Genomic DNA, 24,941 nt, shown 5'->3' on the forward strand with positions numbered 1-24,941 from the left:
CCTTTCTCCAGTTCTACTATCAGCTTCTTGAGAGAAGGTGACCAGAACTATGCACAATACACCAAATGTGGCGGCACCATAGATTTGTGTAAGGGCATTATAATATTAGCATTTTTATTTTCAATCCCCTTCCTAATGATCCCTAGCATGGAATTTGCCTTTTTCACAGCTGCAGTGCATTTAGTTGACACTCTCAACGAGCTGTCCACCACAGCCATAAGATCTCTCTCCTGGAGCATTACCAGAAGGGGCTTTTAGCTCACTTCTCTTCCAGAATGGAGGGCTTGCATTCATATATCAGCTAGATTTACCCCAAAGACCCTGCAAGCTCTCAAGAGCAGGCATGATTCAGTTTTTTTCATTGTGCATTAGAGTATAGCCCAATTTATGTCCAGTGTTAAAAAAAATCCACGGGGGGTGGTGGTGTTTGGGCAAATTTTAACTCGCAGTAAAACCTTGCAGTAAACCCGTGGTAAAGCCTACTGTCTGGAAATGCTCATGGTCAGTCACTGACAGCTCAGGCCCCATCAGTATATATGTGAAATTATTTGTTCCAATATGCATCACTTTACATTAAACTGCATTTGCCATTTGGTCGCCCACTCACCCAGTTTGGAGAGATCCTTTTGGAGCTCCTCACAATCTATTGTGGATTTCACCACCCTACATAGTTTAGTGTCATCTGCAAATTTAGCCACTTCGCTGCTTACCCCAGCTTCTAGATAATTTATGAACAAATTAAAGAGCACTGGTCCCAGTACAGATCCCTGGAGGGCCCCACTTTTCAATAGCACATTTATATACCGCTTTATAGCCGGAGCTCTCTAAGTGGTTTACAATGATTTAGCATATTGCCCCCAACATTCTGGGTACTCATTTTACCAACCTCGGAAGGATGGAAGGCTGAGTCAACCTTGAGCCCCTGGTCAGGATTGAACTTGTAACCTTCTGGTTACAGGGCAGCAGTTTTACCACTGCGCCACCAGGGGCTCTTCTTCTTCTTAAGATCAGCCAACAATTTCTACTCTTTCGATACAGTCATAATACGTTTACTTTGTTGGTGTACTGCATGATAGATCGCTTATCTGAATGTTGTATTGTTATTTGTGTCCATATCTGATGTATGATCATAATAAAGCTATTCATTCATTCATACTTCCCTCCGTCATGAAAACTGTCCATTTATTCCTACTCTTTATCTCCTGTCCAACCAGTTACCAATCCACACATGAACCTGTGCCCTTATCCTATGACTGCTAAGTTTACTCAAGAGCCTTTGGTGGGGAACCTTGTCAAAAATGTTTTGGAAACCCAAGTATACTATGTCAACCAGACCCCATGCCTGTAGACACTCTCAAAGAATTCCAAAAGGTTAGTGAGGCAAGACTCGCCCTTGCAGAAGCCATGCTGGTTCTCCTTCAGCAAGTCCTGTTCTTCCATATATTGAACAATTTTGTCCTTAAGCATGTTTTCCATCAGTTACCCGGCACAGAGTTTAAGCTAACCAGCATGTAGTTTCCCAGATCCCCCCTGGATTTTTTTTTTTTTTAAGAGTTAAATTAGCTACTTTCCAGTCTGGTACAGAGCCTGATCATAGGGACAAGTTGGAGATTTTTGCTAGGAGATCAGCATTTTCACATTTGAGTTCCTTTAGAACACTTGGGAGGATGCCATGTGGCCCTGGCCATTTTTTATTTTTTTTTAGTTTTTCCAGGACAGTTTATAACATCCTCTCTTGTCACCTCAAATTGGCCCGGTTCTTCAACCTCCAAGCTGGAGAAGCTCAGTTCCAGAGCAGATATATGCTCCGTATCCTCCGCTGTGAAGACCAATGCATTATTCAGCTTCTCTGCAATCTCCTTATCCTCCCCAATAATCCTTTTCACACCCTCATCTAAGGATCCAAATGCCTCCCTAGCAGGTTTTCTGCTTCCGATATATTTAAAGAAGTCTTTATTATTCCCCTTGACACTTCTAGCTATATGCTCCCCAAACTCTCTCTTTGCATCCCTATTGTCTCCTCGTATTTCCTTTGCCAGAGTTTATGTTCTTTTCTGTTCTCTTCATTTGGGCAGGACCTCCATTTTCTGAAGGAAGTGTTCTTTCCTTTTATAGCTTCACTACTTATTAGCCATGCTGGCATCCTCTTGAACTTGGTGATACTTTTCTTCCTTGTTGGTATACATTCCAACTGAGCTTCTATTATTGTGGTTTTAAGTAAAGTCCATGCTTTTTGGACTGATTTGATCCTCCTGACTTTCCCTTTTAGCTTCCTTTTCCCCCAGTCCCCTCATTTTTGAGAAGTTTCTTCTTCTGAAGTCCAACATATCTGTGGACTTCAACGCATTCCTTGGCATTGCTCCACTCGCATATAAATTGAATTGGATCACACTATGGTCACTATTCGCCATTGGTTCTACAACTCTGACATCTCACACCAGTTCCTGGGCACCATTCAGGATTAAATCTAAGATTGCCTCCTCTCTGATTGGTTTCCCTTACCAACTATTCTAAGTCTCAGTCATTTAGCATATCTAGATATTTGGCCTATGTCAATATCCAAAAGTGAAGTTGCCCAGTCTATGTGAGGGTAATTTACCCATTATTATAGCTCTGTCTCTCTGACACTTCTCTGATTTGCTTCTCCAGCTCCAGGTCACTCTCTGCATTTTGATCTGAAGGACTATAGCATGCCCCTAGTAACACATTTCCTTTTTGTCCTCGTATTGCCACCCATAATGATTCTGGGGAGGACTCCAGTCCTCCTAGGTTTTCTAGATTGTTCAATTATATCCCTTCTTTAATATACAGTGCTACTCCACCCCCAACCCTCCTCTCCCTTTCTTTTCTGTAGAGTTTGTATCCAGGAATAACAGTGTCCCGCTGGTTCTCCCCTTTCCACCAGGTTTACATTATGCCCACTATATCTATGTTTTTGTTAGTAACCAAGCACTCCAGCTCATCCATCTTGGCTCAGAGGCTTCTGGCATTACTATATAAACACCTATACTCAGAGTCTCTTACCTGGCATTGGCGTGTACCATTTCCCTTACTGTCATTTGACTTTTTTGACCAGTGGTCATGTGTTTCCATCTGGTCTACTCCTGGTTCTACTCTGACCCCTTCTGGTTTATCTGAAACATTTGCACCCTCACACCTTAGGTTCTTGCCAAACCAGATACCACCCAGTTCCTGTTGGCAATCTCCCAGGGATAATTGTAGAAGCTGCTCTTTTTTATTTTAAGGGCCAGCAGTCTGGTTCCAACTTGGATCAAGTGGAGCCCACCCTTTTTGTACAGGCTTTGCTTGTCCCAAAATGTATCCCAGTGCCTAACCAATCTAAACCTTTCTTTTCTCAATCCCTCTACAGATTGAAAAACAGATGATAGCACTGTTGCACTTACAGCTTTTCTCTGTATTATCACGCCCTCTTTATCCCTGCCCCCAAGTGAATAGGGTAAAATTTCAATCATTTTTGCACAGAGGAAAGGGATAGGGTCAGGGTTAGGATAACAGCTAATTATTGTACTCTCTCCATGGAGTAATCCATGGAGTAATCTTTGGAGAACATTCTTGCCAATTGTCATTTCATTCCTCTGACATCAATAACATTTTATAGTAGCTTTTGTGGTTGTGTTTTTTTTAACTTTTAAAAGCTTTTAAAGTATCATTGCCAATTTGGCCACTGCAGGCCTGATGGTCAGGACAATAAAAGCATAGCAGCACTAAAAACACTGCAACACTATCACCTATTTTCCATCTCTAGGGGTGTAGACCTTGTCAAAAATCACAATGAGCATTTGTCCCCGCCAGATGGTACCAACCATCCCAGCTGCCTCTTGTGCTATAGCTAAATATTGGGGGAACAGCTTTCTCTTACTTTACTCAAACTTGTTGGGTAAAATATGGCAAATGATACAAGTTTCTCCCAATAGGAATTTTCCTATTAAGTGCTGTGAGATTCTCTCATGTCCCCATTCTGTTTAACTTCTATATGAAATGACTGGGACTGATCATTCAGCAATTTGGATTGTGGTGTCCTCAACATAGTGTTGACACACAGCTCTAATCCCTTTCCAATTGCCCCTAAAGTGGCTGTCCAGAAAAGTCCTAGAGTCAGTAAAAGGCTGAGCAAATAAACTAATATTCAATCTAGAAGGTGGAGACAAATTGATTGAAGGACATGATTAACCTCGGCAGTGATCTTTACTATTTTTCAAACGGGGGCAAAAAACTAATGTGAGAGCCATTTCCCACTGTGCTGGCTTCTGCACAATACTGTGCTTTTCTGTGCTGAGAGCACCCTTTAAGAGAGATGGACCCAACTCTTAAGAGCTCTAGGAGAAAAGCATTGGGAAGTGCTACTTTTCCTGCACTCTGTGAATGCCTTCCAAGATGGTGCAGGTGCTCAAGAGTACTTTGTTTCCCTTAAAAGATCCCCCAGTACTGGACAAAATGAAACACTGCATGGTGGGACTAGTAGTCTCTGCATGGTGCCAGAGAGACTGTACAGAGTATTCAGCTTTGGCTGAAATTACACAGGCCAAAAAATAATCAAGACGGTGCGGAGCCACCTTTGAGCAGACGGGTTCAAAGAACCCTGGCCGCCACCAATCAGGAGTTGCTTCCGGCGTCCCAGCCACACACCCTACGTCTGTTGTCAGATGCAGGGGGTGTGGCTTCACTCCCAAATAGGGCTGCACGGCCCCATTTGGAAGCAGCATTGGCTGGTATTTGCTCTCAAACAGAGCTGTGTGGCCCCATTTGAGAGCAGAGCCATGCCCCCTGTGTCCGACCCACAACCCATCTTGTGGGTTAGGCTTGGCTGAGGGATAAGTGACTGGCCCAAAGTCATCCAGTGAAGTTCATGGCCAAATGGGGGTTTGGACTCTGATCTCCACATTCCCCTTTTTAGGAAGGCATTTCAGGACTAATCCTGGATCTATGTTTTCTACCTATTTTGGTTTGCAGTTTTATATTTGAAATGTAGTTCTGAATTGTTTCCAATATTAGGTTTGTTTGTAAGCTGTCTTGAGGGTCTTTGTAACCATTCATTGTGAACAAAATGAACTCAAGGACACCACTGTGATGTCTAAAAAGCCTGCTCCCTGTTCTTGGCACTGGCCTGTCCAGCTACTGTTGAGGAGGACTATACTGGGATAGAAGAGGGAGGGTCCATTGTGCATGTGTCTTTGGAGCCCACATGCAAATGATTTGCGTACCAAACCATACTTATCTGGAAAACAACTGGTTATAATGCATTTGAATAAAATAGTTTTATTAGCAATCTTGATAGCTATACTGTAGTACAGAGTATATTTTAGGGCTGAATTTGTAATGCACTAAAATGAGACCCTTCACTAGCTATTAGCACACTAGATGCATCAAAAAGCCATCTCAATAAAAGCATAGAGTACTTAGAGCATCCTTGCAACAGAAAAAGTATTAAAGGCTCATTCCCTTACCTCAACATCACAGCTGTATTCTGTGCCATCTAGAAGCACCACTTTACACTGGACAGTTCTAATCCTCTTAGGAGTTTTCTGAAGAGTTTTCTCAGTTTGGACTTCACCTGTCTGCACTGCTTTGGTTTCCCTTTTGTCTTCCTCTGCTTCTTTTTGGCCTTCCTGTTCTTCAGAAACAATGTCTTTGCTGACTTCTTTAGCAGGCTGTGCAAGAAAGTGTAGATTACTATACAGTAAATATTTACGTCAGGGACTATTAGTTAACTTTTTTGACTCACTAATGATTTAAGTGGTGTGTTATCCAGCCTTCAAAGTGGTGAACCCTGGCTTTGGAACACTTCCCAGATAGTCAGTTAGTGTTCACTTTAAAGTTTTGACACCAGGTAAAGACCTTTCTACTTTCCCCATTAAACAAATAAAGGAAGTCCAAGTTGCCCCAAGGCAACAACAGGTTGCTTACCTGTAACTTTAGTTCTTCTAGTGGTCATCTGTGCTCTTGCACGATTGGGCTTTGTGCCTGTACAAAGACCTCATCGGAGTTTCTCCAAGCTGAAAGACTTCTCTCTGAAATGGGCAGTAGCCCTGCCCCCTCTGATGTAGTACACATGTCCCAGCAGTTCTCCTCAGTCACTGAGTCCGTCAATCTAAGAGACTAAAGAGGGGAGGATTGGTGAGTGTGTAAGAGCACAGATGACCCCTAGAAGAACTAAAGTTACAGGTAAGCAACCTGTTCTTCGACGTGGTCTCTGTGTTCAACACGATTGGGCACACAGCAAGCTGCACTCTGTGAAAACCTTACCTGGAGATGGGACTTCACACGAAGAGTGATTGTAAAACCTCAGTGCCAAAGAACGGATGGCGAGAACGGATGTCCAAGGCATAGTGCTGCATAAAGGAGTGAGGTGACGCCTACGTAGCAGCTTGGCAGATAACATCCAGTGGGATCGATTTGTCAAAAGCAGCAGAGGCTGCCATGGCCCTAGTGGAGTGAGCCTTTAGACAAGGAGGTAGCTGTTTCTTTGCTAGCTAGTAGCACAATGAAATGGTCCAGGTAACCCAATGGGAAATAGTCTGTGCAGGCGACCAAGTGGCAGAGGAACAATGAGGGAGAGGAGTGCCAGCCAAATGTCCTATCAACAGACATCAGTGTAATGAGCCAGAGTCTTCCAGACGTCAAGTGTACGCAGGCGGCGTTGAGCATCGTCCAAAGGATTCGGTTAGAAAACAGGCAGGGTCAATGGTTGGGAACAATGAAAAGAAGATACCACTTTGGGCATGAAATGTCTATATGAAGGACCACTTTGTCCCTATGGAAAGTCAAGTAGGGGAGATCCACTTGGAGAGCTCGGAGTTTGCTAAACCATCGCGCAGAAGTGATCGCCACCGAGAAGGCCACCTTGCAGGAAATGAGGTCATCGGATAAGGAGGTCATGGGTTTGAACGGGAGCCTCATTAAGCAGGTGAGTACAAAGGAGAGATCTCATGAGGCAGCTACAATCGGGATATCAAGGTTGAGATGAGAGAGGCCTTTTAAGAAGCGTTTAATGGTGGGGTCCCTGAACCAAGGCGTAGAAGGGGGAGAAGAGTGGGCAATGATGGCAGCCAGATGGACTCTGGGGAAGGATAGTTTCAAGCCAGTTTTCTTCCAGGAGAGGAGGTAGGAACAGATATGCTGAGTTGAGTAAGACCCTGGGGATAGTCTGTTAGTGGTAAGGAAGTGAAGGAAGCGTGTCCATTTATGTTGGTAGGACTTTATCATAGCAGGCTTACATGAAGCCGTTAAAACAAGTTGGAGTTCTGGCGGAAAGGCAGTTAGATCCACCACGCCGTGAGGCAGAGGACATCCAGGTGTGGCAGTTGGCCAGACTGATGCAAAAGAAGGTGGGGGAGTGGAGGAAGGCGGTGGTATCTGCGAGCGGACAGGTTTAGGAGGTGAGGGAACCTGGGCCACCATGGGGCAATGAGAATGGATTCCAGCTGTTCCTGCAGGATCTTCAGCAGGATTCAGGGAATCAGAGGAATAGGAGGGAATGCGTACACTGAGAGTCCCGTCCAAGAGATAGTGAAGGCATCCCCCAGGGACCAGGGGCCGATGCCCACCCAGGAGAAGTAAAGGTGCTTTCCATAGGTGCTTTGTCCCTATGGAAAGTCAAGTAGGGGAGATCCACTCAGAGAGCTCGGAGTTTGCTAACCCGTCGCGCAGAAGTGTTCAGTGGGGATGCAAAGAGGTCCACGTTTGGGTGGAACCAGCTGTGAAAGAGTCTTGAGAGTCCAGCGGTGCAGCTGCCATTTGTGGGAGGTGACACCTGTGCTGCTGAGAGGGTTCACTTGAATGTTAGCGATGCTGCAGATATGAATAGTTTTGGGCATGATGGAGTGGGAAATGCACCAGTACCAGAGGTCAATGGAGAAGGGATGCTGAAGTTGTGCCACCCTGTCTGTTAAAGCAGGACTTCGCGGTAGTGTTGTCCATCTGAATAGTGACCATAGAGTGGGAGAGTAGAGGAAGGAAACCTTCCTATTGTAGATGTGCCACTACGGGGGCCATACACTTTGTGAATACCCATGGTGCGGAGGCAAGGCCGAAAGGAAGGGCTTTGAATTGACAGGTGGTGCCTTGTACTGTGAAATGGAGGTACTTTCGGTGTTGGGGGCAAATGGTGAGATGATAATAGGCATCTTTGAGGTCTAAGGAAATAAACCAGGCGCCCTTGTAAAGGAGGACGAGTATGGTGGATATGGTGACCATTTGAAAACGTTTGTAAGTGATGAAGTGGTTGAGGCCTTGAAGGTCTAAGATAGAGCAGAGGCTGCCATCCAATTTTGGAACTGTGAAGTAAGTGGAATCCTTGAGAGTCTGGGTTGAAGACTGGCTCTATAGCTTGCTTGTCGAGGAGAGCTTCGACTTCTGACAGGAGAGTAGGAGTAGTGGGAACAGGGAGGTTGAGATGCGGTGTGGAGGAAAACTCTATGGTATAGCCAATTTGGATGATAGTAAAGTCTCAAGAGTCCAATGTTTTACTCTCCCAAGCTGGTAGAAAAGGGGAGAGTTGGGTCTCGATCTGGGTCTGAAGCCGAGAGTCATTGTTTCTTGGGGAAGGTCGATGGTGGCCTAGGTTTCAGGGTGGGCTGATGTTGGTTGGAGAAGGGTCATCTCCCGTAAGGCTGGTATCGTGAGAAGTGAAAGGAACGATCACCTTGGTTATAAGAGTGCAGGGGCCTCTGAGGGAGAGTGCGATTCCACCTGTTGGACCGGTAAGGTCTGGTAGGAGGGGGCTGTAGAGTCATTGAGCGTGCAGTGTTACGGAGCCATTGAACCTTCTGAAGGGTTTCATCCATTCCCCCCCCCCAAAGAAGGTGTCTCCATTAAAGGGTAAGTCCTCTATTTGTGCACAGGCATCGTAATGCAGGCTGGAGGAGCGGAGCCAGGTGTGTCTGCAAACAGAAACTGAGGTGGACATGACCTTGGCTGCGCATTGAGTGGAGTGTCTAACAGCATGTAATTCCTGTTTAGCTAGTTGTGCTGCCTCCCAAAAGAACACCTTGGCCAGATCAGGAGGAAGGTGGTCCAGGAAGGGTGCAATGCACTCCCAGAGAAAATGGTTGTAAGCAGACATTGTAGGTTTGATAATTGGTGATGCATAAATGGAGAGCCGCAATGGAATAGAGACACCTGCCAAAGATATCTAGCTTCTTTCCCTCCCTGTCTGGTGGAGTAGAAACCGAGCGAGCCCGGAATTTTGCTAAGGAGGACCGAGTTGGGCGTCGGGTGGCAAAGGAGGAAGGCTCCTGTTTGTTCTTCCTCCGTATGGACACGGTAGAAATTCTGTAGATGTTTAGGAGTTTGAAGTAGAGAAGACAGTTTTGTCCAGCAAGATTTTGTGATGTCTGAGATAGATGAATTCAAAGGGAGCAAAACTGGGGTACAGGAATCCGCTTCAATTAGGGCAAATAAGGGATCCGGATCCGACTTATTCTGTTGTGAAAGTTGTACCCCAAGGGACAAGGCTATGCATGAGATGTAGTCTGCATGTCTATAGTCCTCTGAAGGAGAGCTTGGTTTTTGGTCGGAAAGGAGGTCTGGAGAGGTAAGAGTCCAATGAAGACAAGTCAGAGTTAGGCGAAGGGTCCTCAGGGTCCTCATATTTTCCCAGAGGTTCTTGGTCTAATGTTAGGTCTACTGTAACGTCCTCAAGTTGTTGAAGAGGTTGGGTCTGCTGCTTTGGTGGAGGTACCCTGGGTGGAGGTAGAGTGGAAGTTATTTGTGTAGCAGAAGAGGGTTTGGTAGCAGAAGGTAGTGATTGCACTATCAGGGCGTCTGGGCACCATAGCAGAGGGACAAGGACGACGACGAAAGCGGTCTCTCTGGCTAAGAGCATAGTCCTACCAGTTCAGCTGGGACCTGTCCTGGGAAAACGCTCTCTGGGGCTGTCGCCAGTCAGTATCATAGGAGTCCCATTGTCTGTAGTGGTATGAGGGCTCTGGTTGGTAAGAACAGTAGGCAGGCCTATATTGCCAGTCCACGTAGTGTCGGTCCACATAGGCTGGTTGCTTACGGGTAGTCGAATAGAAGGTGGATGGCTGTGAACGGACTGGAGATCAGCTAGGTCTTGGATAAAGGTCTTTGAATTCGGACTCGAAATCAGGTTCGTAATCTGGTTTGTAAGCATCCTGTCCTTCATACCAAAATGTGCTCGTATCAAGAGTCGACTCCGACTGATGCAGTAATGGGTTGGACTAGAAGGCGACATGCTGTTTCTTTTTGGGTCTAGAATCAGGTTCCTGAGCTGCAAGCTGCTTCTTAATGGGTGGAAGTTCCAGCGTATGCTGAAGCTTCTTTTTCTTCTTCTTTATCAGAGAAGAGGAAGAGCTCGAACCCAAAAGGTCAGGAGCAGTGGAGCTCGTAGCAGGGATGGCAGCAAAGGCGGCCATTTTAGGAGCTGTAGGCTCTGTAAGCTGCTGTGGAGTAGGAGCGGCCGCATCCCCAATAGAGACAGAGAAAGAAAAAGACTGTATGCCCGAGTCCCATTGCGGGGAGCTTAGTGCAGTCTGCATCCCCGGGGTAGTGGGAAGGGCTTGAGCCGTCTGAGAAGACTAAAGTGCTTGTTCCCAGAGCCAGCAACGAAGGCATGAGGCACTGTTTTTTCTAGCTTGCTTGGTGAATTTAGTGCAGTGGGAGCAAGCTTCAGTCTTATGGGCCTTGCCGAGGCAAAATAAACAACGGCTGTGTCTGTCAATGGAGGGGTGTTTAGTCCTGCACTGGACACAAAACTTAAAAGTAACCTTACTGGCCATAAGCGAAAAACAAAAGGCCAGTGGGGTGGACCGCGGGGAAGAAATAAAAATGCAAAAGGGAAAGGTAGATAAACTTAACAAAGGAGAGAAGGAGAGAAGTAAAAATAGAGGGTAATAGAAGGAGGAGTTCTTTTCGTGGTTTGTTTGTTTGAAAATAGCTCGGAGCAACTCATGGATGTGTCAATCTGTTGGTGGACAAAGAAAGACTGAGGAGGACTGCTGGGACACATGCATACTGCACCAGAGGGGGCGGGGCTACCTCCCATTTCAGAGAGAAGTCTTTCAGCTTGGAGAAACTCCAGCGAGGTCTCTGTGCAGGTGCAAAGCACAATCGTGTTGAGCACAGAGACTACATCGATGAACCAGCAATGGTAGACTAGAGTCTCTGATTTGCAATAGGTCACTAGTACAAGAGCAGTCATTAAACAAATCCATTATAGATGCTCATAACTGAGCAAGTCAGTTTACCTTGTGCATTACTTTTCCCACCAAAGGTCCTCCTTTATTTTACAAATGGATCCTTCCAGTTGTTTTGTTACTAACAATTAACAACCACCTATAACAAACCGTTCCCCACAATATAGCATTCAAAACAATATTCACAATAATTAAGAACAAGACTGATCTGATTTTATCACCTTTTATTTAATGTTTCCTGAATAACTTGAAACCTGTGAAAGTCCCAAGGTAAATTACCCTTGTAAACAGAGCAGCTGCTAGGGAAACTAGAATTTTATATACAGTTTGTCTGGACTTTGACGTGCTTCCTGATCCGAGTGTGTAGGCTGCTTATTCAGTGATGGGGGGAAACATTTTCACAATGCTCCACGAACCTCTTATTTCAAGTTAATAACTAGGTTAGCTCTGGCATTCAGCACAGTTGTTCAACTTGCAGAAACCAAGCCCTTGATGGGTTTCTACAGAGATGTGGATTTTCCGTAAAAAAATTCCCATGCAAACATCCCCCTTGTTCGCATAAAATGTGCATAAATTTCTCAAATTACTATACAAATGCCTTCAATAGATTGTTTGACCTATTTATACTGTGTGACTTGTTTTTTTTAAAAAAAAGGACACTCCAGCCACATTGATTTCCCCTCACTGAATCTCAAATGTTTTTTCAAGTAGCCAAGCAGAAATTTTATAAGGGGGAAATTTTCCATGGAAAAATAAAGCATGAGAAGATTTTATATGGAAAAATTTCCACGCCACATACCTGGGGTACTGAAAGGACAAGAAGGACAGATAGCTGGTCTTGTTGTAGCAAGCATGACTTGTCCCCTTAGCTAAGCAGGGTCTGCCCTGGTTACATATGAAAGGGAGACTAAAAGTATGAGCACTGTAAGATATTCCCCTTAGGGGATGGAGCCGCTATGGGAAGAATATCTAGGTTCCAAGTTCCTTCCCAGGCATCTCCAAGACACAGCTAATAGATTCCTGCTGGGAACCTTGGAAAAGCCGCTACCAGTCTGTGTAGACAATACTGAGCAAGATGGACCTATGGTCTGACTCAGTATATGGCAGCTTCCTGTGTTCCTATCTCTCCCTTATTTAGCTGCAATTGTGTGTGTTTTCATGACACTCCCAACCCTTCATATTCCAGGTCTGGAAGGACCAATTAGAAATACTTAACAGAAAAGGCAGTCTGCATGTGCTCAGAGCTCTTTAACATGTTGGCTTCTGCTCTGGCAGTGAAAACAGGTACTTGGGCTCACTCAGATTAAGCCTTCAGTGGAGAGGTGGATTGCTTCTTTGAAGTTGTCATATTCCACTCTGGTTTTCCTTTTATAAAATTCTATAATTCTAGAACAGTAATACTGTGTATGTTCAAACAGTGGAATATTACAGGATTTCAAAAAGTCTTTTTAAATCCACATGTAGGCAGGCAGTCTTGGAAATTTTTTGAGTTTATTTGCAAGACTGTTCTAAGAAAACTAGTAAGGCAAGTTATGTCCTAAGATTACAGCTCGTGGGCATATTTCTTCTAAATATATAACCTAACATGTTAAAACAGGAATGACAGCCAGGACTAGAAAAGGAGCCAAGTCCCCATATTCCTGTTTGCAGCCCCAGTTCTACTTGCCAGAGCTTGGGGCAGGGGGAAGTGGAGAGAGGATTTTTTTAAAAAACCTTTCATGGGTAGACAAATAGCATATTGTGTTTGAAATGCCCAATGGATCTGGAAGGTAAAAACAAAAGTTACAGTCTTTAGATCATGTTTAAAAAAACAAGAAATATGTTTTTCCTAGACTACTTGCACATGTACACACATCCCATCCTGTCAGTCATCTGGCACATACATATTGCAAGAAAGAAGAAGAGCCACCAACTCATCTTCCATGCAAACTCTACTGGATAGGATTGTTACTTGCAACAGGAGATCAAATTTCCTACTCCACCCCACTACTATTTTCACCTCTCATGGTAGGATCAGTGCATCATGTTTAACACACTTGATTCTGACTTGATTCAGTGAGAATACACCTGCCTCACCACCAGTGACAGATTAGCAGTAATATGCAGACAGAATAACTGAATTAGCAGTAGCTTTATCACCTATCACTGATACCATTACAAATGCTCTATGACCATATTTTCAGTTATTCATTTTTCTTTTCAAATATACCTGTGTTTCAGCACTACTAACAGAATGTTCTTCCTCTTCTTTGTCTTCTGCTTTAGCTTCTTGCTGATTCTCAGCAATGTCTTCCAATTTTCCCTTCTGCTGAGCTGCTTCTTCTAGAAGACTACATTCATTCTCCTCAGTTGCCTCTGCTTCTGATGCTGTTGGCTTTTTCACCTTAGCTTTGTCTTTGGGCTCGGGCTCTGCCAAGGTGTAGGATTTTTGTTTCTTAAGCCAGGGAGGGATAAAGCGAGAAATACCCTTTCCTTCCAATGAATCTTTTTCTTTCTTTGATCTATTAGGGCTACTTTGGCTAGCTGGAGTCTGGTGGGTAGGCGAACCTTCTTCTAGTTCAGATGCCTGTTCTTTTTGGCTCTCTGCTGCATCCCCAGTATGCTCCTTTGTTACGTTTGTTCCCAGCTTCTCTGATTCCTTTACTTCCGTTTCTGAACCAACTTCAGTCGTCATGGTCACAGATATGCTGAAATATATATATTATTGATTTTAAAAACATTTTTAAAATGACCACTGGCCAGTTTTTTCATATCTTAGCCAAACTACCTAACTCCCCATAAAAGGACTGTCTTATGTAGTGCTGCCCACAAACATTTGAAATAGTTCAATTTACTATCTCTCTTAGTAAGATGCAGAATGTATTCAGTGTTTCTATTCCACAAGAATGTGTTTCTAACACATTAATAGGGTTAGAAACAAATGTGCAAATCATGGCCACAAAGCCTGCATTCTTGTCTTCTAGATTCTTTTTTTAAAAATACTTAAGCCACCTTGAGCGGCTCAGTTCTGAATTAGAAAGACAGAACATAAATACTCCTAATAAATAAAAAAGCACCAGATCAAATTTGCTGAAGCCTGTACAATCAATTGCCTCAAACATTTCTAGTCCCATGCAGGTTCAATTCAGATCAACTGTGACTTTGAAACATTTATAAAATTCCAGGGCTCAAGGAAAGTAAAAATCAAAAGGGCTTCTAGAATCTAGAAGACAAGAACTCAGGCTTTGCTGAACATGATTTGCACATTTGTTTCTAACCCTATTAATGAGGAAAGGAAGGTTTTAAGTTCACATACATAGCCATGTAAGCCTTATCCCTTTAGTCCTCCCTCCCTCCAGGACTCAAGGAAGCCAGTTCTTCCCTCCATTTTCCCTTTCTCCTCCCAACACCCTCAGCATCCCATAAGTCCTGGAAGCTGCTGAACATAGATCCTTGCTGGGCAGCTGTTTCGTAAGTCAGAAGACAGATGCATACAACACAATTCTCCATAGCTAGGGAACAGTGTTTCCTCCAAAATGTACACGTGCTCACAAGGTTTTTTAAATGTCTGCTCAGTTAATTTTAGACCAAGTTAATTCAGGAAGGCCTCACTCTGAATATACAAGCACAAATATTGGCTTGATACTGCCATCTCAGAACAAAAATCATTCTGCACACAGATGAAAAAAATAAAGGGAACATTGCTAGGGAGTCGTGAATAGGTAAAATATTACTACCTTATTTTAGGGTGACATTTCACTTCAGTACTGGATATGAGAGGGAAACATCAAATGGAAATTGCAAAAAAATGGTTGCATCTCCTCAACCCTAATGCACATTCCCAGAATACTGCATGATATTAAAGGTTCTAGCAAGCCAATATTGCCTCCCCTCACACCACTTTCTGCTGTTGGCCCCCCTACTCCACCTCAACATTCTAAGGCTTCTGGGAACCACTGAGCATGCTCAGTCTGCAATAGGCTATTCTCTTTCCAGATCCCTTTTAACTCACACACTTAGCTATTTCTGCATACATAGAAAGTACCTCTAACAAGTAATCCAAACTTGATCTAACCAAGGTATGCGTAACCATGGCCTGACCAACGTAACATGAGACTGATACTTTAACTTGCTGAGAAATCTCCATATTTCTGAAAAGATATTTAAAGTATTACCTATGGAAAAGATTGCCAGTGTTTATTAAGTGCACCTGCAAATTTCAGAAGCCTAGTATGACTCACTGCTATAAATTTTCTTAATCCAGATCTACCTTACAAGAAAATCCTCCCTCAATGCCAAAAACACTTACTTCTTTTAGTTCTGAAAAATCTACTTACAACTATAAATTCACGCCTGCAGGCCTTGCTATTTAAATGAAAGTTGCCTTCCAGTAACACATTTCTTGGTCACCACTGCAGAATGTTAACATTATTGTTGTTATTAAAAGCCTGCTCATCCAAACTGGTAGCTTTTTTCTTTTTTGCAAAGGTGGTGGCAGCATTTGCCTGTACCACATTCATTTACCAGTGGCTATTGGCATTCTGCACTTCTCTAAAGAGACAAAAACTTTTGAGCAAACTGTACAGAACTCTCAAGCTGACCCTCTTCTGGACAACGGTAGTGGCCCTTCCAGAGTGTTTGTCACTCACACAGCAAATCTGCATCATTGCACCCATACATAGACTATTTCAATACTTTCTTTTAGCAAAAGCTAAAGGTATTAACTCTCACAATCTTCCTTCATGGTTATATACCAGGGATGCGCACGGAACCGATTTGACCAGTTTGGCTCGAATCTCGTCTGGATTCGAGCTGCACCAGGCAGCTCAGTCTCATTGAGCCCAGGACCGGTTCGGTCCGGTCCGGTCCAGCCCAGCCCAGCCCAGCCATCAAGCCAGCTCGAAGGGTTTGATGGGTATACTTGGAATGGGAATGGGAGGGGAAAGATAGCCTTGCCCTTTAAGTTATATTTACCTTTAAAATCAAGCTGCAGCAGCCACGGGGACAGTGGACGTTACTTCCACTGCCCCGCTGGCCTCCCAAGTGACCCAGTGGCCATGCTGCAGCCAGTTTCGGGCTTCATACAGGCAGCTGCGCCAGCGGAGACAATGGAGGTGGCAGGGCTCCTTCCTCCACCACCCCCGCCGGGCTCCCAAATGACTGGGCGGCCACAGTGTGGCCCATTTCAGGCCTCTTCTCTCTCTCTCTCTCTCTCTCTCTCTCTCTCTCACACACACACACACACACACACACACACACACACACACACCCAAAATGGATGACAGCACAGCCACCTGGTCATTTGGAAAGGTAGTGGGGGGATGGGGATGGAAGGAGACCCTGCTGGCGCCTCCATCATCCCCACCACGAGAGCTGCCCATACAAGGCCCGAAACAGGCCACAGTCACTTGGCAGGCCGACAGGGGGCAGAAGGAACCCCTGCCACAACCATCTCCGGGGCTGCCACGGCTTGATTTTTTAAATGTAGAAAAACTTAAAGGGCTAGGCTACCTACTCCCTCACCGCCCCCCCCAACACAGACCATATTTAACCCTTTGGGGAATCTTTGCCAGATTCCTCTTTACATTAAACTGGCTCAAGCTTGGCTCGACTAGCTCTCAGACCAGCACCCCTCAGTTCAGTTCTAGGGTGAGCCTTCAAGCTGAGCCAGCTCGCACATCCTTATATACCTCTCCTACTAATCAAACTGCATGAAAGAAAGCTATATATGGAATGTGTCCGCACCCGCAACTGAATTGTATATGGCAAAATGTAGTGAAAGTGCATGACTCCCATATGGTGGAGATGTCTAAACTCTTTTCTCTCTAGTGGTTTTTCCATTTACACCCTCCCCACCTTCCACTGATTGTGGAAGTGTGTTGAATATATTGAATCAAATTCACTTGTACTAGCTTATCACTGGCTAAGGGGGAAAAACCCTGAGCCCACAATCCTATAAAAATGCATATGTACAGGAAATGTGGAGCTTTATCCCTTGCTGTTCTAATAACTAAAGTGAAATTAAATGTGAAAAAAATGATCAGTTTGTTGGGCACAATAAGCTTTCATTCAGCTAATAATTTATTTGCCTAATTTACCTCCCCCAGTATAATGTGTGGGTCATTATTTTTTTCAAGTGTGTTTAGTTTCCTCTTCCAAGGCAACCTAACTTACCTTTCATCTTGTTTGAACATAAATATGGTTACTGTTACTGAGGCTGGAATTACAGCAGATTTGAGGGCTACCCCTCAACAAAAGCCCTGTATCTATCTCATTTGCACTGCCCAGTAATGTCTAGAAATAAGAAACATGTGACAGCATGACATTGTCCACATGGTTCCCTGTCGCTGCACCACTTCATCGTCAGGGGCCGGAAAACTGAATGCAATGTCATCACAACATATGTTTTCTATTATGAATTCAACAGCACAGAAACATCATGATTATATGGGACTGCTGTTCTGAGTGGCAGCCACATACCTTCTGCAAAACATTAAGAGTCCTGTTGGATCAGGCTAAAGGTCCATCTAGCTCTGCATCTCCTTTTCTACAATATGAAGACAAGAGCCCGCCCCTTCCGACACTGAAACCCATTAGCCACCATCTTGTTCATTTGTCATCTTTGGAAAAATCCTTTCGGACAATATATTTTATTTCTCAATTTTGTAGACTGCCCTAAATTTCCATCTCTGGGCAGTTTACAACAGTATTGAAAAAAATTGATTAAAAAATCACAATTTAAAACCACAGTTAAATTAAAATGCCTGGGTGAAAAAAGTGAGTCTTTAGGGACTTTTTAAAAATTGTCAGAGATGGGGAGGCTCTTATTGCAGTGGGGAGTACATTCCAGAGTCTCAGAGGAGCAACAGAAAAGGCCCGTCCCTGTGTAGCCACCAGACAAGCTCTTGGTAACTGCAGACAAACTTCTCTGGATTATCTCAATGGGCAGTGGGGCTCATGGTGAAGAAAACGCTCTCTTAAGTACTCGGGGCCTAAGCTGTTTAAGGCTTTATAGGTTATAAACAGCACCTTGTATTTTGCCCAGAAACTGATCGGGAGCCAATGTAGCTCTTTTAGTACAAGAATAGTGTGGCCTCTCCAAGATGACCTCGAGACCAACCTGGCTGTCGCATTCTGTACCAACTGCAGTTTCCAGACTACATACAAAGGCAACTCCACATAGAGCGCATTGCATTAGAGCTCAAATCTGAAGGTCACCAGCATATGTACTGTTCTGAGATCATTTATCTCAAAAAACGAACACAGCTGGAGTATCAGGTGAAGCTGACAGAAAGCACCTCTAGCCACCTCCTCAACCAGAAATGCTAGAGAGATGTTTGGATACAGAAACACCCCCAGACTGCATATCTGTTCCTTCTGGGGAAGTGTGACCCACATCCAGAACTGGTAGATCAAAACAGTCTCCCGAGTTCCAACCTTGCACAATAATTACCTCCATCTTATCTGGATTAAGTCTCAGTTTGTTATCTCTCATCTAGCTCATCACCGCCTCCAGGCAGGCATTTTGGGAGGTTATGCCTTCTTCAGTTGATCTTGACATTGAAAAATAGATTTGGGTGTCATCAGCATACTGATAATATTCTGCACCAAATCTCCTGATTTACCAAGGCAGTCTCCACCCCATAGCACACCCAAAAGACAGTTTGAAATGGGTCTAGATAATCAGTTCCCATCAAGACTGTCTGGAGCTGAGAGGCCACCACCCTCTCAAATACGTTGCCCAACCACAGAAGGTTGGAGACAGCCCTATAGCTGCTTAACTCTGAGAGATCAAATGCAGGTTTCTTAAGAGAGGTCTAACGATTGCCTGCTTAAGACAGGAAGGCATCCTGCCCTAAGTGGTGAATGGCTAGTAAATACTGTCAGTCAAGAGGAATTTAAATTTAGGAACCTCCTCTGGAGAAAATTCCTAAGGGAGGGGTCTTGGAACTGAGTGAACAGGTGACTATAACATTCAGTTGGAGTTAACCGACAGTTCAGATAGGGCTTGGAAGAGCCAATGATAGGGACGGTTAGGGCTAGAGAGAGGATCTCTGGTTAGGGTCTCAAAGGCAGGAACTGGGTGGGCTGAGGGTGGAACTGGGAGGTTGGTGGGTAGGTTTTACACATCAGACATGACCTCTATAGAGCAAGCTTGACTATCAGATGTAAATGATGGTGTGTATGGTTGATTACACAGGATTAGGCTTGTGCCCGAAACGTTTTGGAGGCCATTGTAAAGGCCTCCGAAACGTTTCGGGTGTGGGGGCTGTTTTGGTGATTCGGCGCCGGCAGGGGTAGGGCTTTAAGGGCGGGGGAGAGTGTACTCCCCCCCCCGCCAGCGCTCTCCAAATTTTAAGCCCCTCGGGGCGGCAGCGTTCCTCCCTGCCGCCCTGTTCCCCCCGTCGGCCGTAAGTGGCCGTAAGTCCCGAGCGCGTGTGCGCCCATCGTGCGTGGGTGGGCGCGCGCGCGCTCGGGACTTACGGCCACTTACGGCCAACGGGGGGGGAACGGGGCGGCAGGGAGGAACGCTGCCGCCCCGAGGGGCTTAAAATTTGGAGAGCGCTGGCGGGGGAAACGCGGCGGGGAGGGTAAGTACACTCTCCCCCACCCTTAAAGCCCTACCCCCGCTGTGCCGATAATTTTTCATGCACATCCCTACACAGGATATAGAGTCAGGAGGGTTGTATCCCAGTAAAGGGGTTGAAAGTCAAAAAGAAGCTTGTGATTTCTAAACAGTCACCTCAGTGAAAGTAAAGCCTTTCTTGATATACTGACAAAATCTTATACAAGTACCTGAGCTTGAATACAAGTTTGAAATACATAGATTAATGTAATGTACAGATTAATGTACACCATTGCAAAATATATTTCAAATGATAACAAAATAATGCTCAGAATCATTGAATGCAAATAAGAGAGGGAAATGCCAGATGTTCAAGCTGGTTTCAGAAAAGGCTGAGGAACAAGAGTCCAGACAGAACATGACGACACAGACTGGTTCTAGATCGGCAAAGGAGTAAGACAAGGCTGTATACTTTCTCCTTATTTATTCAATTTATATGCTGAACATCTACTGAGAGAAGCTGGATTGGAAGAAGATGAGCATGGTTTTAAAGTTGCAGGAAGAAACATCAATAACCTGCGCTATGCTGATGACACAACTCTGATAGCTGAGAATGTGGATGATCTGCAAGCTCTAGTAATGAAAGTCAATGAGCACAGTGAAAAAATGGGACTAAACGCAAAAAAGATTAAACTGATGACAACTGGTACAGCAACCAGCCTCAGAATTGATAATGCAGACATTGAAGTGGTGGATATCTTCTGCCTTTTAGGATCAACATAAGAACATAACATAAGAACAGCCCGCCCTGCTGGATCAGGCGTAAGGCTCATCTAGTCGAGCATCCTGTTTCACACAGGGGCTTACCAGATGCCTCTGGGAAGCCCACAGGCAAGACGTATGTGCATGCTGGTCTTGTGGTAGCAAGCATGACTTGTCCCCTTAGCTAAGCAGGGTCTGCCCTGGTTGCATATGAATGGGAGACTTGATGTGTGAGCACTGTAAGATATTCCCCTCAGGGGATGGAGCTGCTCTGGGAATAGCATCTAGGTTCCAAGTTCCCTCCCTGGCTTCTCCAAGATAGGACAAGATTTTTATTTTTATTTTAATAGGACAAGATTTTTTTATTGAACCAACAAACTACCAAAGCATACAGTACGTTGCCAAAGCACAATTATATACAAAGTGGTTGTTTGTACATGATATATCTACAAAGATTTACACACAAGGATTTGGAAACCCACAAGGTTATGAAGTATACGCAGGTAGTAATGTAACTTGGGGGTGGGGGATTTCAAGGCACATCAGGTAATCGGGGGGGTTACATCCGACGTCCATTTCCACAATTTGTCCCATTGCTGTTTAGAAGAGATACTCTTGTCTTTTTGCACATAACCATACAAACTTTTCCAGAAGAGATTTACTGTCTCATCTGCGTGAACCTCTTGGTCGCGTCTTCCCTCCCTATTCCTATGCAGGAGCATTGCATAAATGACATACAGGTTTATTAACCTGATTACGAGGAGGGGAACATTCCAATTCCCTAGTATGAGGGCACCCGTTCTGTCTCGTTTCCTTGAAGGTTTCTTTCTGGGACCTCGAAAAGAGGTTCTATCGCTCAAACCAAGATAGGGCTGAGAGAGATTCCTGCCTGCAACCTTGGAGAATCCGCTGCCAATCTGTGAAGACAATACTGAGCTAGATAGACCAATGATCTGACTCAGTATATGGCAGCTTCCTATGTTCTCCTGCTGTTGCTCCCCTGCAACTGAAATTGAGAGGCATCATGTCTCTGAGGCTGGAGATGGCACACAGCCATCAGACTAAGTAGTCATTAATAGACCTGTCCTCCATGAATCTGTCTAAACCCTTTTCTAAGCCATCCAAGCTGGTGGCCATCACCACATCCCATGACAAGGAATTTGACCAGGCTCAAACAATCATATTTCAGACACATTATGCAAATGTATCTCCCTTGAGAAATCCATAATGCTGGGAAAAGCTGAAGGAAAGAGAAGAAGAGGAAAACCAGCAGCGAAGTGGATGGACTCAATTACGACAGCAATGAAGGCACCACTGGGAGACCTTAAAGGCCAAGTTGAAGACAGATCATCCTGGAGAGAATCTATCTACGTGGTCACTAAGAGTTGACACTGACTTGACGGCATTTAATCAATCAATCATTGCCAGTTTTAAACTTGTTACTTTGTCTCAGAAACCACTACATGTTTGACCCTACGTTGTAGTGAATAAGAAACCACTGAATCTATTTTACAATAATAAAGCTATTTTCTTTGGTTTGGAACTTTAACACTGTTTCAGCTGCATCTACTTACTTCTCCCCACATTACCACTTGGATGAAATACCAACGTTAGTGTTAGAAACACAAATTAGAATTTAATTTGGTGGTGGCAGGGTAATCAAAGGATTTTAAACAAATCAAAGGTTCACAAACATATTGTTTATTTTAACATCTATATATTTTAAACACTCATCTCCCAGTCCTAATCTTAGATCCTGACACCCTCCCTCACTTATAATTTCTACTAGGCCCTCTACAACACCCCTGCCAGTTAGTATAAACCACTATGTACAAGGTTCAAGAGAACAGGTGGTAGGTAGCCTGCACCATTCCAAGCAGCTTATCCACAACATCAGGAGTCACAAACTGAAACGGATCCAGCCTAACCACATAAGAGGAGTTGCTGGATACCTCCACATCAGACACTGCAGTAATGGAGGCATCTGAGTCTAAGTCGGCCCAGATATGAGATATTTTATCCAGAGAGAACTCATTAAAAGTGTCACAGCAGGTAACCGATGGTTCAAAATTCTAATTCAAGGGAGGAGGGGCATGTACTAGCCTTCTCACAACTCTGAACAACTCCTCAGTATGTGAGCTTGCAGATGCAATATAGGCATAAAAGAATCGCTTCTTTGCCACACATGGCCTGAGCATAGGTCTTCAAAGGAGCTCTATGTTGTAATCTGTCAGATTCGAGTCAAGTCTTTCTCCATTTGCGCTCCAGTCACCTACCTTGCCGCTTCAGGCCCCACAGCTCTTCCATATACCAAGGGGCCAGTTTCAAAGTGAGTCAGAGGGGAAGCTTAGGAGCAATCATGTCTATCGCCCTAGTGAATTTGCTGTTCCAATTCTCCAGGGTATCAACAGGATCACTGGCACAGCCAACATTAAGTCCTTCCAAGTCTTCTTGGAATCCTATTGGATCCAATAACCTTCTCAGGCAGACCATCCTAATATGCCCATATCCTGCTAAGGGGGGACATGGTTGTGAATTCAACCTTAACCAGATGGTGACCCATCCATGACAATGGGGGAAATTTTATTTATTTTTATTGGATTTATATACCGCCCTTCCAAAAATTGCTCAGGGCGATTTTTACAGGAATCCATATCCACAGAACACCACCCTGATCAGAGTAAAAGACCAGATTAACCATGTGACCAGCAACATGTGTTGGTCCCAAGACTACTTGGGATAGGCCCATAGTTGTCATGGCTGCTATGAACTCCTGAACAGCCCTGGACAAATTGGTCCCAAAGTGAACACTGAAGTCCCACACCACCACAAGCCTAGGAGAATCCCAACTCCAAGACCAAGTCCTTCAGCTCAGCGAGGGACTCCACAATCGATATGGTCAGATTCTTCGGCAGGGCTCAATACAAGAATGTTTACCCTGCAACACTAAACCTGGGCCAATATTGAAAGAAGCCCCAAAGTTTTCATCAGAAGAGGTGACGTTTTAAAATAATCTCATTGTTTTGCTACCAGAAGTTGAACCGTTAGAAGTTATGTCAATTTCAGATCATGAAATGCAACTACAAATCTCCAGGATGACAGAATGAGGGAGTGGGTTGCTTTTTTAATTCATATAATCCCACTTGGAGAAACATTATAATGCATGATTCAATATTACCTTTGAATCCAGAATAATATTTCAGCATGGCATATCAAAATATTTTCCTCATTTACAAAGATATGCTGCAAGAATGCATACAATTCTATAAAGCACTGCTTACTTAATCTTAAAATAATTGGCTCATTTAAAGCAGAGATGTCATTAATATATGCTCTGTCAGCATTTAGCTCTGACTAGTCAAATCACATTTTACTAATGACTCTTGTTCTTCAACAGGAAAAACACAACAGGAGCAAATTTGGCAGGTAAAAGCTCTTTCAAAAACCTGTAGGAAAATGGTTCTAATGGAACGCATTTGTTCTCAAGTTAGAGCAATTTGAGCTAAAGGCATTGCTCAAACAGCCAAAACTTCACCCGTCTTCTCTGCAACTAATTTAGTTCTAAGAGAGACAAGAAACGGAACAGTTTTTTAAAACCACTAATCTCTTCAGATGTGGCTGCCACAAAAAGTTTGAAAGGAAGGCCTGACTATGCATATGGTATCCTTACTACATAAAATTACTTATTTGGAACCTAGGAAGCTGCCATATACTGAGTCAAACCATTGGTCCATCTAGCTGTCTACACAGACCGACAGCAGTTTCTCCAAGGTTGCAGGCAGGAATCTCTTTCAGCCCCATCTTGACCTTGAACCAAGGCCAGTCTGAACACAATAATTAGAAGTAGGAATCTGGGGATCCGACAGCCAAGGGCCAATAGTCAAATATTAACTCAAACAAAAAAAGCAAAGTGGAAGTAGCTGAAGAACACATGATGTCTATTTGTTATCTGTCAGTTATCAAATCTACATTCTAAGCCTAAACATACCTACTTGAAAGTAAGCCCCAATGATTTCAGCTGAATTTATTTACAGGTGCATACTGCACAATCAGAGCCCTTAGCAGTTAGAAATTTAGTGTTGAGGACTAAATTGACCTTCTAAATAAATTGCAAAACAAAGTTCTCATTCAAAGGAACTTTGAGTACTATTGCCTCTGTGCCAACAACCCTGAAACTAATGTTCCCTAGAAAGAGAATGCTAGGGGATGCTGGTCCGTGCAGAAATTATCTAAACAAACAATATATGGCATTATAAATTATTAACAAATTTAGCATTGATACTGTAAGCCAGGGAACATGGAAAGATAAGAATTTGAATGGATTTTCATCATTTTAAGCTTCTCTACTCTCCCAAAAATAAATGATTAAAATTCAGGTTACACCACTTTCAATAGAGGAAAGTTCAGTCAAGATCAGATCAATTTGGAGGAAGGTGGTGGCGGGTGGGGGGGGCTAA

General features: G+C 44.0%; 1 protein-coding gene across 25 annotated transcripts in view; it reads right to left on the reverse strand.

Annotated features, from left to right (window-relative positions):
* The window catches only part of EPB41L2 (erythrocyte membrane protein band 4.1 like 2), a 205,544-nt gene that overhangs the window by 124,673 nt on the left and 55,930 nt on the right, over nt 1-24,941 (reverse strand). For 24 of the 25 annotated variants that reach the window (XM_053286906.1, XM_053286887.1, XM_053286894.1 and 21 more), the window contains exons 2-3: nt 13,387-13,864; nt 5,466-5,669 (exon numbers count right to left, since the gene is read on the reverse strand). In XM_053286906.1, coding sequence (XP_053142881.1) covers nt 5,466-5,669; nt 13,387-13,851 — 669 coding nt within the window. In that variant the 5' untranslated portion in view covers nt 13,852-13,864. Of the gene's footprint in view, nt 1-5,465; nt 5,670-13,386; nt 13,865-18,609; nt 18,832-24,941 lie in introns of those variants that run through there. The other variant, XM_053286903.1, reaches the window with a different exon arrangement.

The sequence above is a fragment of the Hemicordylus capensis genome, chromosome 1 (genome assembly GCF_027244095.1).
Source record: "Hemicordylus capensis ecotype Gifberg chromosome 1, rHemCap1.1.pri, whole genome shotgun sequence".
Taxonomy (NCBI): Eukaryota; Metazoa; Chordata; class Lepidosauria; order Squamata; family Cordylidae; genus Hemicordylus; species Hemicordylus capensis.